Genomic DNA, 14,062 nt, shown 5'->3' on the forward strand with positions numbered 1-14,062 from the left:
AAAAGCTCGTCGGTGTTGATCGTCGGTATAATTACAGACCGTGAGGGCGGAGTCTAACGACCCCAATGACTTTTAAGGTTTTATTTTTAAAGCCCGACGTGTCAGAAAAGTTAGTTTAACCGCCCTGAAGGTAGGTTGTTGAAATAGTAATCCTGTGCTTCAGGCCTTTCAGAGAACGATTCAACACTTCCACGTCAATACAAAATAAAAGTTTGGACTGGACAGGAAATACAAGCAACCGGAAGACTTGGAAAACTGAGCACGACTCTCAGATGTGTGAAAATTAAAAATACCTGAGGAGTCGAGACTGAAGAAGCCAGAGGAGGGGACAGGAGGAGAAAGGACAGATAGACGGCAGCCTGCAGGAGGAAACCAGAGGAGAGGATAGAGAGGAGGAAGGAAAGGAGGAGGAGGAACGAGGGAGGAGGTGGAGGTGAGGAGGGGTTACCGGTATTCCTGCCGCCATGGCAGACAGGAGTTTCTGCCTCCATCTGTCCTTCCCTGTCACTGTCCCGTCCTCCTGCTTCTCTGGCTGCAAGACAGACGGTAGATTTTACACACTTGCTCAACACAGGTGAATCAGAGATTTCTCCCCCTGATGATGTCACGAGGGGAAGTAACCGCTCTTTCTGGCAGTGGATATTCTCTTTTTCTCCCTCCCCCAGGTATCTGAGCTCTACCCTATAAAACTACTTTATCACCTCAAACACGGGGAAAACAGACAAGGAGGAGGCGGGGCCAAACAGAGCTCATTAGCATTTAAAGGTACAGACACGGAAATAGTCTGCTGTCGGTCGAGCTCGAAATGCTGGATTTTAGGGAAACACAATTTCAAAATAATGTTGTTGGACCTTTAAGACCAATTAAATGATTGAAAAACGATATAATACGGGACCTTTAACGTTTTTCTTTGTCGTGGCGCAGACTACGCGTGATAAAAATTTCACAATTATCGCAGAAAACGACCAGAATCCAATTTTAAACAGACGTTGTGGTGCAAAATACAGTGAAATGTAAAAATGTATTAATTGGTTGTTGTTGTTTTTTTTTTAAACCAATAATCAGGTTCTTAAAGGGCCGGTGGGAGTGTGAAGCTTTGATCTCGTATCATGTGAATTAGAACCCGACTCTCCATCTGTCACCGCTGCAGATCTACTTTATGTATCTGTACTTTATGTATCTGTACTTTATGTGGGCCAGCAGGACTCGATACGACTGACCCAGTTTACTGAGAGACTCTGCAGAGAATCTAGATCAGTCCCCCGTCGCTGGACGACGTCTGACATGAGGAGCCTGGTTGTCGGGAAGCATCTCTGTGAGGAAGATCGGGGGGGGGGGGGGGGGGGGGATACCTCACGGGCATTTCAAACAGTAGCTTTTCTAATCCGTCCCACCTCGTTCTTTTTCTTCTTTTTCTTGTTCTTCTGCTTCCGCTGTCTCTTCTGGAGGAGGACGGTCTCGTACTTTGGCCGGGGGTGTTCCTGGGAGGCAAGGGAGGCAGACCAAGTGTCTTTATTTCTACATAATGAAGATTTACTGGTTTAAAAACTCTTGTGTTAGTACAAAGAAAGGTGTGGATATTATGAAAACATTTGCGGGAGCAAGGTAAACAAGTAAACAACATTTTAATGTAAAGGTAAAATTTTGACATTATGCCGTTTTAAACAGTCATAAGTCTGTTTTTGTTGTTTGTTTGTTTTTTTAAAGAGCCTTAGTGTTCAGCCAGAAGAGTTTATTTGTACTTGTGTCTTATAGCAGATTTGTAGGTTTTTTGATTTATAGTATCCATTTTCTAATCAATTTCTAAATATATTTTTATTGGAGCATTTTTGGATTTGTTTGACGAGTGTAAAGTGCCTTATAAATAAAATGTATTATTATTATTATTATTATTATAAGATAATGTTAGCAATATTATTATTATTATTTATACTATATACTTCAAATAGTCTAATTTAAAGACTCCAGGTTTGTTTTTTTGGTTTTGGAGATCAAGTTGGACTTAAAGACTTTAATTCTACTTTGAAGATTCAGTTCGTTGTTTGAGTAAATGAGTTATTTGACACGTCGTTTACGCGACAGTTTCAAGCGAAAAAGTCGTCAAAAAGTTCCACCGCCGTTTTCAAAAACTTGCATTTTCATATCAACCAAACTTTTCTGTTTTCACTTGAAAACATTGTCGTGTAATTGTGGAGTTTATTTCAAATTAAAACATCAAACAAAATGTAAGATATTAAAGGGTTAACAAGCAGTGAGTGATCTTAACTTCCACTGCTTCGTCAATCATCTCTCAGTCTTCTGTTTTGTCCACGAGTCGTACTAAAACCTCAGCGCGGAATTTGGCACTTTTATTTTGAAAAATCCAATCCTTTCGACTCTGAGTGTGGTTTTCAAGACGAACCTCGTCTTCCTCGATTCCCGTCAGATCCCAGCTGAAGCTCAGGCTGATCTGACGGCGCTTCCAGTGCTCCAGGAACAACACAGCTACACAAACACAAAAACAACCTTTTAGCTACACTTTCACTTGAAAATCATCAAATATACTCAAAAACTCTACCAGCAAAATGAAATAAACTCACTAAAAATAAATAGCTTTATTTACTTTGTGACTTTATTTTTTTCATATCTGGTTATAAGGGACTTTATTTCTAACAATAAATGTGCTTAGTTTGTCGTTCAAAGGTGATAAATAACAATAAAAGAATTATATTTTTATATGTATATTAAACCTTTAACCTCAATAATCCCCAGTGTATTTGAAATGTTTAAAAAAAAAAAGCCAATCGACCTCAACATATTTATTCTCTTTACTTAAGTGTACATATACATATATATTTAATTTCTTCTTACCCCTTTTCAGGCATGCTAATCAGATATATGAGACATGTATGTGTGTTGATATTTATATGTGTGGGTCTAATTAAACATAGATTATATATTGTTTGTAGAACATATATTTTCACAAGATATAATTTATTTATTTATTTATTTTTTAACATCAAATGGTGTATACATTTTTGGATGTGTGTGTGTGTATAGAGATATTGGATATTTATGTGATTGCACAAAATGTCACATGCCTGAAAAATAAATCATAGCAGTTATTTAAAATCATGTAACAATTTCAATTCAGTTTATAAATAAATAAATAAATAAATAAATAAATAAATAAATAAATAAATAAATAATAAAAGAAAAAAGAAAACTCCCCTCTAATATTAAAATACGAAACAAAACATGTTTTACCCTGTAAATATACAACATTAACCATGAAATCACATATTTGTTTTATTCATCTTTTTTATTATATGAAATCTACTATATTATTACTTCCTGTATGTAAACCTTGAATTTTCAAATGTAGGACTATTTAGCTTATTAATGCTGACCTTGCATAAAATTGAGCAAAAACAAAAAACCCTCAGATTTTTTTCATTTTTTGTTTGTTCTCGATGTGTCAAATTCCAATTCCCTCATATAAAATCGAGGCGCCTCCTCTCACCCCAGAGCGACATGAAGATGGCGAAGAAGACGGTGGCGGGGTTGTCGAAGAGGTGCGAGGCCCGCGCCGTGCCGCAGGCGGTGCTGAGGCGCCAGTCGCAGGCGCCGTCACACAGGGGACACATGGTGAAGTTGAAGCGCTCGTCGCACATTTCCAGACTGGAGGCGTGTTGAACGTCGACGGTGCGCCGGGGAAGAAAGGAGGGATCGGAAAACATTTAAGCGTTTATTTATATAGCAATAGCAGAAGCATTACTCCAAAAAAACACAAAAAACCCATAAAGAATACTAGAGCTACACTCAGTAGAGCGCAGACCTTCGCCAACGCCTCATTTGTTTACGGAACCGAGTTGGCATGACAGCCGCTAGCTCATAGTGGCGCTAACTAGCCTGTCACGGCGCTACGTCACTGCGCGAAGCACTGAGCGGGGAGCGTCTCCACGGCAACGGACAGTGATCTCCTTTTTTTTTTTAAGTTTTAGAATCCTATCCTGTGGCGATAAGACTCTGTAAACAGTATTTGTTGTGCTTTGGTCTATTTCATTTTTTCACCATTAACTCTTGTACATATGAATATTTTCTATTCGATCCTTAAACGGCTTGCACTCAACCTGGGGACATTTGGCACTGAGCCAGAAGGTGCTGCTAAATAAATGCTCTGTTGTTGTTTACCTCGGTATGTTAGTATCCACGGTAGCCACGCCGTAGCCAAACACAATGATCCCCACGATGGAGGCGGGTATGAGCAGCTGGGTGTAAACGCCGAGCCACGCGAAGTACAGGCCGATCTTCTCCCCGAAGTACTTCCTGTATGGGTCAGAGGTCAGAGGTCGGGCTTTAACGGGGGTGGTGTCACTGCAGTGGCGAAACACACGAGAGAGCGGTAGAATTAAGCGACACGCAACACAGGTGTGAGAATCCCAACAGCGGGGTTTGATCCCGGAATAGATTAGGAACAGAGTTAATGCTCTATTTACTGCTTCAATCCGCCTCTTAGCGAGCTGCGACGTGAATGCTGAGATCCAAACGTGGACTGACAGGACCTGAGACGTCAGGAGACACCGTGTGACGCGTGCCAAAGGCAGAAAAACAAAGCGTTCATCATGGGCTTATATTTGTGCCAAAATTCTGAGCGAGCGATGGGAAAATTTGAGCACCAAAAAATTCATTGTGCAAGCGCACTAAAAGCATTTTGAGGAAATATTTAAATTGCGCAAAGAAAAACTTGACATTGCGCACTCAAAAATCCTTTCTGCGCTCAGATTCTTCCTCTGCTCGCTCAAAATGTGCAACGCCCAAATGTGACAGACACGGTTGTCCACCAATCACAGAAATTCGGGGCGGGCGTTGAATTCTGATTGGTTACTTCGGATTCTGGAAGTGCCTCATAACCAACGAAGAAGAAGAAGAAGAGGGAAAAACAAACTGCGAGGGAAAACAGAAATGAGGAAAACTAAAGATAATGATCCTGGATTACAACATGCGCGCAATGTCAAGTTTTTCTTTGCGCAATTTAAATATTTCCTCAAAATGCTATTAGTGTGCTTGCACAATTAATTCTTTGGCGCTCAAATTTTCCCATCGCTCGCTCAGAATTTTGGCACAAATATAACCCCATGTGTTCAAACGGCAAGTTTCAGTTACAAATACCGTGTTTTCCGCACTATAGAGCACCTGAATATAAGCCGCACCTGCAAAGTTAAACAAAAAAGTTGCACGTGACGATATCGGTTATTTGCCGATTGTGATTCTGAGGAGGAAGATCCCTCAGCCACGGAGTCCAGCGCTCTAGTTTACGCGACGCACCTGAACGCATCATTGACGGCAGTCAGCTGATGGAGCTTTGGAGAAGCAGAGACGAAAAACAGCAGGAATCTACACGAGGAAGTAGAATCTGGCGGCAGGAAGCCCGTTAACCCGTGAAAATACAGAAATTAGCCGCGTCGTGTTAAAAGCCGCGGGGTTCAAAGCTTTTTGGGGAAAAGTTGCGGCTTATAGTCCGGAGAATACGGTAAACGTCGCCGCCAAAAGCTCCGCTTGCATCCTGGGAGTTTGAGCAACTGGTGGCGTCACCTGACGAGATCAATGGGCTGGTACTTGTAGAACGCCGAGTATCGGGCCCACTCCTCGTGTAGCACCTGGTGGAAGAACACACACACACACACACACACACACACACACACACACACACACACACACACACACACACACACACACACACACACACACACACACACACACACACACACAATATATAACTAGTTAAAATCATGGATTTGTATCTTTATGTGGGATATATGCACGTGTATGTGTAGAGAAATAGAAATAGAAAGCCTTTAAGATCATTATATTATATTATATTATATTATACTATATTATATACGACGACGTTGGAGAGCTGCGCCTATCATAGTGCAAATTAACACAAATAGTTCAAAATAAGAAATAATAGTGCAATATATTCACACGTTTGAGTTTGTATGTATTTATAATTACATATGTGTACGACATGTAATTGTATTTAATTGTGTATTACATTATATAGTGATTGTATTCATTATAGGAATACTACAAAATGAAGAGTTAAAAGGGATAAGATTTCTTTTTAAATGCATAGTTTTTACTTGTTTATTGTCTTTTCTTATTATTTTTTTAGATTGTATCAAACAGAGCACTCATAGATTTTAACAATTATTTGTGATTGTTTTTTTTCTTGTTGTATACAACAGTGTAAAAAAGTTTTTAAAAAGTGTGAAGATCATAAGTAAAACCGACATAAAATATATATATACTTATACGTCATATTGAAACAGATTTTCTACTTCCAGCGTTTCTACAGTTTTCGTTTGTTTGCTGCCTCATTTAAAAAGTGAATCAATCAATGTTTTTGTTTTTCTTCCCACCAAATGTTTACTGAAGTTCAACTCCAATCTGTGACGGCGTCGGCCAGATGGAAGAGTCTGGAAGCGAGAGGAAGGAGACGAAACCTCCAGCGTTTAGAACAACGAGGAACGAGGCTGCTTCACTTTAAAATGTCTGGTGCCGTCGACTCGCCGCCGCCGGGCCTTTCTGTCTTTACGCCATTAAAGGTCACCTTCTGATGTAGCTGAGCGCCGCATGCCTGAACTCCAGCATTTTATTATTTAAATGTTTTTTTCCTGAGGCCGACAGAGAGAGAGAGAGAGAGAGAGAGAGAGAGAGGTGTACCTGTCTGTCGTTCCTCTCCTCGAGGTGTCCGACGACCCTGAAGTCTCCCTGAGCAGTGAAACAAGACGACGTCACTTCAACACACATACTTAGATTTAAAGGTTTAAGATCGAGAAGCATAGTCTGTTCACTTTTTTTTAATTAAATCTTAAACATAAATCTTCTATTCCAGATGAGATTAATGGAGATATTTTCCCCATTCTGCTGGATTTTGTTCACCAACCTGTCAAATAAATATACCATGTACAGATTTATTGTGTGTATTTGTCCCCTGTTCGGTGTTTGCCCTGTCCAATATGGCCGACATGTTGACAGTTTAGCTAGTATGATTAATTCAGCACGTTTGTATGTTGAAGAAGGGTACACTTTCTGTTCCCCACCGGAATTATGCCTTTACTTTGTTTATAAGTATTTTCTCGTTTCTTCTTTTCGGACAAATAACCTCATCATCCACATCTACCAGAACATGTTTCTGATGAAGATGGGTGAATTTGCCCGAGGAGAAAAGAAAGAGAGAGTACTTTAAAGAGGTCATATTATCCAGGTAACTCTTCCTCTTGGTCTCGTTGGTTTTCCTCCATTTGAATATTGGATCATATCATTAAGAGAAAAGAAAAAGCAGAAATGAGAAGAAAAAAAAGAAAAGGGAAAAAAGTTAAAAGACATTTTTTTTTTTTTTTACATTTTAAAGAATATTGGATCCTTGGAGCTACATTCAAGAATCTGCTATGTCTGTGTGAGCTGGACTGGCTCCGCCCCCACACACGCCCATCTCTGGGAAGAGGAGGAAGTACTTCCTCTCGTGGTGCCATGTGCCAGAGCAGAGCTGCCTGATTGTGGGAGGAGTCAAAGGGGGAGCAGCCTATCTTGATTGTGATTGGCTAAACCCCCGATGACACTATATAGGGTTTGATTTCTGATTGGCTGGTTGGAGCAACACACTTTTTAAAACTTGGAACAAGCCGTGGAGAGAGGAGACGCACTTTCTTCTCTTCGTTCCAGGTGTAGAGACCATTATTACCTTTCAGAAAGTGAATTTTGCAGAATATGACCCCTTTAAAAAAGAGAATTTTAAATGTGGACTGAAGGAGAAACGAAGCAGAAACGAGGACCGGCTGGGTGTCGGAGCCAAACTTACGTCGTGAAGAGGGAAGGCGGCATCGTACACGCCTTTCGCGATCAAGGTGCTGATGCCTGCGGGAGAGAGAGAGAGCAGGTTGGAGTCGGGAGGCGTTTCTCCTCCCGCATCATATCAACTACTGCAGAGGTTCCCAAACCTGGGGTTCCTGCCTGCCTGGGGGTGGCCCCGGGCATCCCGGGGGGGGCCCCGGGCATCCCGTGGGGGGCATGAGGCTTTGTCTGCTCTGAGGTTGTAAAGATTAGATTGACACGTTACAAAAAAAGAAGCATGAACGGGGGAAACCGAATCCTCCATGAAGGGTGACGTGTTTGGAAAACACAAATGGAGTTATTCCTCTTCATCTTTTGTTTTTTTTGCTTATTGTCTGATTCTGAATGAAACCAAGCATGCAAACAAAGCTGGCGGCGTTCTGGGGTTCGACTGGCGTCTACAGACGAGCGAGGACCGAGGTTCACACCGCAACGCTTCCAGGAGGCGGTGTGAAATAAAAGTGCTCAACGGTTAAAAGAAGAGCACCTTCTGTTGTTTATCTTTCCTCCAGCGTGGAAAAAAAAAAAAAAAACACTCGTAATTTTTCATTTGATCAGATATGGATGAGGGTCGGAAACTCATGTGTTACGCGCATCGAAACTGCGAGGTTTTTTTTACATTTTTTTTCAGTGTGTGTGTGTGTATGTGGGGGGGGGGGGGTTCAACGGGTGAATGTCAGGCCGGACACTCACTCATCAGATGACCTGGCTCGTTCATCAAAGTCGGTAATCAATTAAATATCAGGCGAGTCAAAGCGCGCTGTGCAGTGATTAGCTGTGCTATAAATGAATGCTATGACCAACACACACACACACACACACACACACACACACACACACACACACACACTCTCACACACACACACTCCCAGAGGCCCGTCGCTTCATCTCAGCCTGACCCAGGATGTATGACCCACTTGTAGAGGAGAGCAACAGAGTGTGTGTGTGTGTGTGTGTGTGTGTGTGTGTGTGTGTGTGTGTGTGTGTGTGTGTGTGTGTGTGTGTGTGTGTGTGTGTGTGTGTGTGTGTGTGTGTGTGTGTGCGTGCTTGACAGAACTTCTTCACCAAGAATAAAGAGGAAAAAGAAAGAATAGAGGGTAAAGAGACGCAGCTCTTCCTTCCTTCCTCCCCTGAAGCTCCGCCCGTCCCCGCCGGCCGAGGCCTTCTGCCGTCGCCACGGCGCCAAGCGGACATATGGCGACGGCCGGAAACCGAAGCGGCGTCGTGAGGCAGCCGCCGTCGTCTGCATGTCAATTAATCCTCACAAGCAAACGGCGCCATTGACCTCAAAACAGTCGTAAACAAGGCTGAACTGCCTTTATTAACAAGCCGTGGAATCATGCGTGATTTACAGGGTCTTTATGTATGTATATTTATTTGAAATATATAACCTCGTTGCTATCAAAGTTATAGGAGACTTTTATTTTTTAACTGTATTTTGCACCATTTGCACCATTTTTTTTTTTTTTTTTTAATCTTAAAGGGGCTTTAAAAAAAATTTTAAATTTAATTTGATTTCCCAACAGGGGAATATAAAATAGAAACCAGGGCTGGAATGGAGGGACATGCTTTTTGCAGACACTATCAATAAAGGTTGAAATGATAATATAAAAATTAAAAAAATTCAATACAAAATACATATTATATAAATAAGATAATAATAATAATAATAATAATAATAATAATAATAATAATTTCACTATCAATCTTTAATTATTAGTTTTTTGTTAATATAAAACATCACATTATTTATCTGTGCTAGCTAACACAGAAAAGATGGCTAATGACACATAAATGTGAGAAAAATAAAACTGCCACCTTCACAATGAATGCTAAACACACATTTATTATCTATACAATCATTTTTAGCCCCTTTAGCTGTCATGGATGTAAAAACAAAGAAGTAGATAGTTTGAAGAAGGTAATAAGAAGAAAAATCCAAATATTTGCGTTGAAATGTAGTGAGTGAAAATTAACTCCAGTTAATTAAATTCAGTTTAGTTATCAGTTAAGCACTGATACCTGAAAGATCGTCGTTATTTGGAAGCTCCACTGATTCGCAAGTAAATCAGGTGTTGAATTAATTATCCAACCATTGAATTCCTGGTTACAATTACTTCCATTCATCAAACCCAGCAGACGGACATCACAATCATCCCTTCATCCTCCCTCCGCGAAACCAAACGAGCCTCCGCGTGTGGATTTACCGTTTATATTATCTCACCGTGTCACGCAGTTAAACTACTTCCTATTTGGATTCAATGGAAATTACATAATAACTTATCGCTGTGAAGCAGTCGAGGTGTTGCTGCAGGTCTCTGCTGCTCGCCGTCACACATGTCTCAAACTCAACAGCCATTGATTTCCGTCAGCGAGGATGTGGGATCCCGATTTAGTTTGCTGACTTTAATCCCTTTAATCACTGAGCGAGTCGATACGGAGCAGACTCGTCGCAGTGGAGTCGGGGGGGGGGGGGGGGGTTGCTCACCGATGGTTTGGCAGGTCCGGACGCACACCGTCCGCCTCAGGATCTCGTACACCTGCCGAACATTTAGAGGTGCGTGAGACGGAAAGTAAAGAAAAAAACAAACCCACACGAACGGACTGAGAGGAAAAACAACCCTTACTATTCGGCCTCGGGTTGCGTTGTCGAAGAAAGTGTCTTTAGATGTGATGTTGTACCTGAAAGACACACAGTCGGCAGTCAAAACACTTTAATATTATAAAGTAAGACAAATATTTAAATTAGAGATGAGGCGATAGCAGTTTTTAAAACACACGGGTACTTAGCTACTTGCTGATACCGAGTACTGAGTAATTCATAAATGTTTGGCATTTGCTGGTGTGTGAGCTCAGCAACACTTTAGCATGTAGTGTGTGGCATGTAGCGTGTAGCACAGCTCAGTAAAATCTTCCTGAATCCACTGAATCCACTCTTTAACACGTGTTTAGCATGTAGCATCACTGGTGTATGAGCTCAGAAACTCTTTTGCATGTAGCATGTAGCAACAGAGTAAAATCTTCCTGGATCCACTGTTTAACACGTGTTTAGCATGTAACATCGCTGGTGTATGAGCTCAGAAACTCTTTTGCATGTAGCATGTAGCATGTAGCATGACTCGGCGTAAAATCTTCCTGACTCCACTGTTCAGCATGTCCATCATGTGTTCAGCATGTGGCATCGCTGGCGTGTGGGCTCAGGAAGAGAAGTGTTCTCTGTAACCGAGGGTGTCGGTGTCTGTGTGCGTCTCACAGGTGGAGTTTGTCTCTGGAGAAGCAGTGCGAGAGGAGTTTGGTGCTGCCGTGGTCCTGGTTGGACACTTTGGGCTGGAAGGGCTGGTTCAGTTTCCTCCACACGGTGCTCATGCTGGACCCGAAACCACTTTCCTCCTTCAGTTCGTAGCTCTGGAACAACCAGGAGCACAGAATCAGCCCCGAGGACACACACTCCTTATCCAAAGTTTGATTCTCCTCCATTAAAATATCGAATCCTAGGACTTGCATTCAGAATCTGCTGTGTCTGTGTGAGCTGGACTGGCTCCGCCCACATACGCCCATCTATGGGAAGAGGAGGACGTACTTCCTCTCATGGTGCCATGTGCCAGAGCAGAGCTGTGTGATTGTGGGAGGAATCAAAAGGGGGAGGAGCCTACCTTGATTGTGATTGGCTGAACCCCCGATGACACTATATAGGGTTTGATTTCTGATTGGCTGGTTGGAGCAACACACTTTTTAAAAGAGAGAGACACTTTCTTTACTTCTGGGGTGTCGTTCCAGGTGTGGAGACGATGATCAGACAGAGGGAATTTTGCATAATATGACCCCTTTAAATAATGAATTGTGAGCTTGTCAACTGGCCACTAGGGGGCCCCCCCCACGCCACAGTAATGTCTTCAGATATATATAACTGCCTCGCCCTGCCACATCAACCAAGTAGCGGTCAAATTGCAGCGACATCTTTGACGGGTTCCCCCCTGAAGGGTGATTCCTGTGGTCCGTGCTCGACGCAGCAGCTTGAAATACGACGACTTTCAGGCGATGTCAAAGGAAAAAAAGAAAAATGGTCCTGATCCTGACGTCTCACCGTCTTGGTAGGAACTTTAATCTTCAGGAACTCGGCCTCTCGACACAGAACCGGCCAGGGGGCGTGGAGCCGGGTGAAGCTGGGGCCGTGGGGCTTCAACTGAAACACAAGACGCAAAGTTCCTGAGGTCATGATTTCATCGTCCAATCGGTTCAGTGCATCTGTGAAAAAAGAAAAAAAGATCCTGCATCAAGTGCGTTAAATTTCACCCTCCATTAGTTGTTTTTACAGTGAAGCCACACGAGGACAGCTAAGTTATAAACGGTGGGAGCACAAGGCGGTGACTGTCAAAATAAAACTACCAGTCATGAGGCCAATGGGTCTGCCGGGCCACGGGAGGGCGCTGTTGCTTGTTTTTGTAATGAACCCGACATTCTAGTGGACTGATGAGAAATCAGATGTGATCAGGAGTCTCCACCATTAAACTACCGATATGAATATATAACAGTTTTTTCTAATACAGAAAAATAATTATAATATATAAATACTAAATATTGGAAAAGGGGTTGGATTGTTTTTGTGTGAAGTTTTTCTTCTTCCCCGATTCAGACATGCTAATCAGAAATATGAGATACATACATAGATGATCTATTTTTTGTATATCTTTGTGTGTACATTTTTGTATTTTCTTATTATTAATATTTCTTCGGTCAGTGTTCAACAAAATAAAATGAGCAAGATCAATTTTTCTTCCAAAGATTGACAATTTTACAAACTGAAAGGGTTTAAGTTAAACACTCATATGTCTACACATCATATCATATTATAGCTGTACAAGTGTATGATATATACTTCAAATAATGTGTCTGTGTATATGAACATTTGAAAATGGATGAATTGCACATAAATAAACAAAATATGGAGGATAAAACTAGAATACGACTGCGTCGGCCATTTTTGTTTACAAGCGGGAGAGCAGAAGGAACTATTTTTGGGAGTCGGTTTAAAAACTTCACGTACACCAGTGTCACGTGAACACAATCCCCCCCCCTCTGAAGGTATAAACTACTATCACCGGGTGCCGCCAATCGCTGTGACCCACTGGAACACTTTGGCGAGGCGGGAATCTGGCGTTTATAAAAGATAAATGTGTTCCTGAAGCGAAGCCTGGAGCTGCTTCCTCCTTTTGTTGTTGTTGGTGCAGCCTGTTCCTGTCACATCCACTGTTTTTTTGTTGTTGTTTTTTTTGTCTTCAACAATTCCACCAAACAGACTTAATGTATTTATCATATGTAAGATGAGACTGTGACTCATCTAGCTTGTCCTGCTAATGAATCACGGTCCAGTGCCCACACTGTAATTATTGCATTAATATTAAGATGCATTAGCAGGTTTTTTTTTTGATGATGATGATGATGATTGCCGGCTTTAATAGAGCGTACTGGTGCGAAAGGGACACAAAATTTAACCGGAGCGAAAGCTCTCCTTCTCTAAAAAAAAAAAAAAAAATAGAATAAAACCAACACCGCAGCTCCTCTGGGAAGCAGAAATGAAAGACAGCCGAGGCAGCGGGGGACGGCAGCCAGGTAACCCTACCCTCCCCCAGACCCCCCATCGGAGGAGGTGGTGGGTGGGGGGGTGGGTGGGGGCACGGCGAATGAAGGAAACCTGAGACGATTCCCTTTCTCCTCTCTCGACTCCTACTCTCCCGAGATCTCTCACTCACTCACCCCCCCACCCCACATATTACCGTACCTTCTGCCGCTGCCATACACTGTTTCACCGACTGATTGACTGACTGGCCGACTCACCGACTGTCAAGTCTTTATCTCCTCTTATGTTTCATTCTCGTCTCCGTCGCTCGCTTCCACTCCGTCCTTTTGTCCCACAGACACACACACACACACACACACACACACACACACACACACACACACACACACACACACACACACACACACACACACACACACACACACACACACACACACACACACACACACACACACACACACACACACACTTCTCTTCACCCCCTCTTAAAGTGTGTATAAGTGACCTTGGCACCTCTTTATCCGAACCTTTTTTTACGTCACAATCATCGGGTGACACTTTTATCAAAAATTAATCAACAAGGAATACATTTGACAATAGAACAAG

At 42.1% G+C, this 14,062-nt stretch overlaps 1 protein-coding gene across 1 annotated transcript in view; it reads right to left on the minus strand.

Moving 5' to 3' along the window:
* Positions 1-14,062, minus strand: part of ano2b (anoctamin 2b) — a gene marked incomplete at both ends in the record, with an annotated part of 52,691 nt that overhangs the window by 19,776 nt on the left and 18,853 nt on the right. The window contains 12 exons of the mRNA XM_080518697.1: positions 449-532; positions 1,395-1,481; positions 2,402-2,484; positions 3,503-3,660; positions 4,174-4,308; positions 5,575-5,639; positions 6,709-6,756; positions 7,847-7,902; positions 10,367-10,418; positions 10,506-10,560; positions 11,132-11,283; positions 11,963-12,061. Coding sequence (XP_080374823.1) covers positions 449-532; positions 1,395-1,481; positions 2,402-2,484; positions 3,503-3,660; positions 4,174-4,308; positions 5,575-5,639; positions 6,709-6,756; positions 7,847-7,902; positions 10,367-10,418; positions 10,506-10,560; positions 11,132-11,283; positions 11,963-12,061 — 1,074 coding nt within the window. The remainder of the gene's footprint in view (positions 1-448; positions 533-1,394; positions 1,482-2,401; positions 2,485-3,502; positions 3,661-4,173; positions 4,309-5,574; positions 5,640-6,708; positions 6,757-7,846; positions 7,903-10,366; positions 10,419-10,505; positions 10,561-11,131; positions 11,284-11,962; positions 12,062-14,062) is intronic.

Source organism: Blennius ocellaris (genome assembly GCF_963422515.1).
Source record: "Blennius ocellaris genome assembly, chromosome: 22".
NCBI lineage: Eukaryota > Metazoa > Chordata > Actinopteri > Blenniiformes > Blenniidae > Blennius > Blennius ocellaris.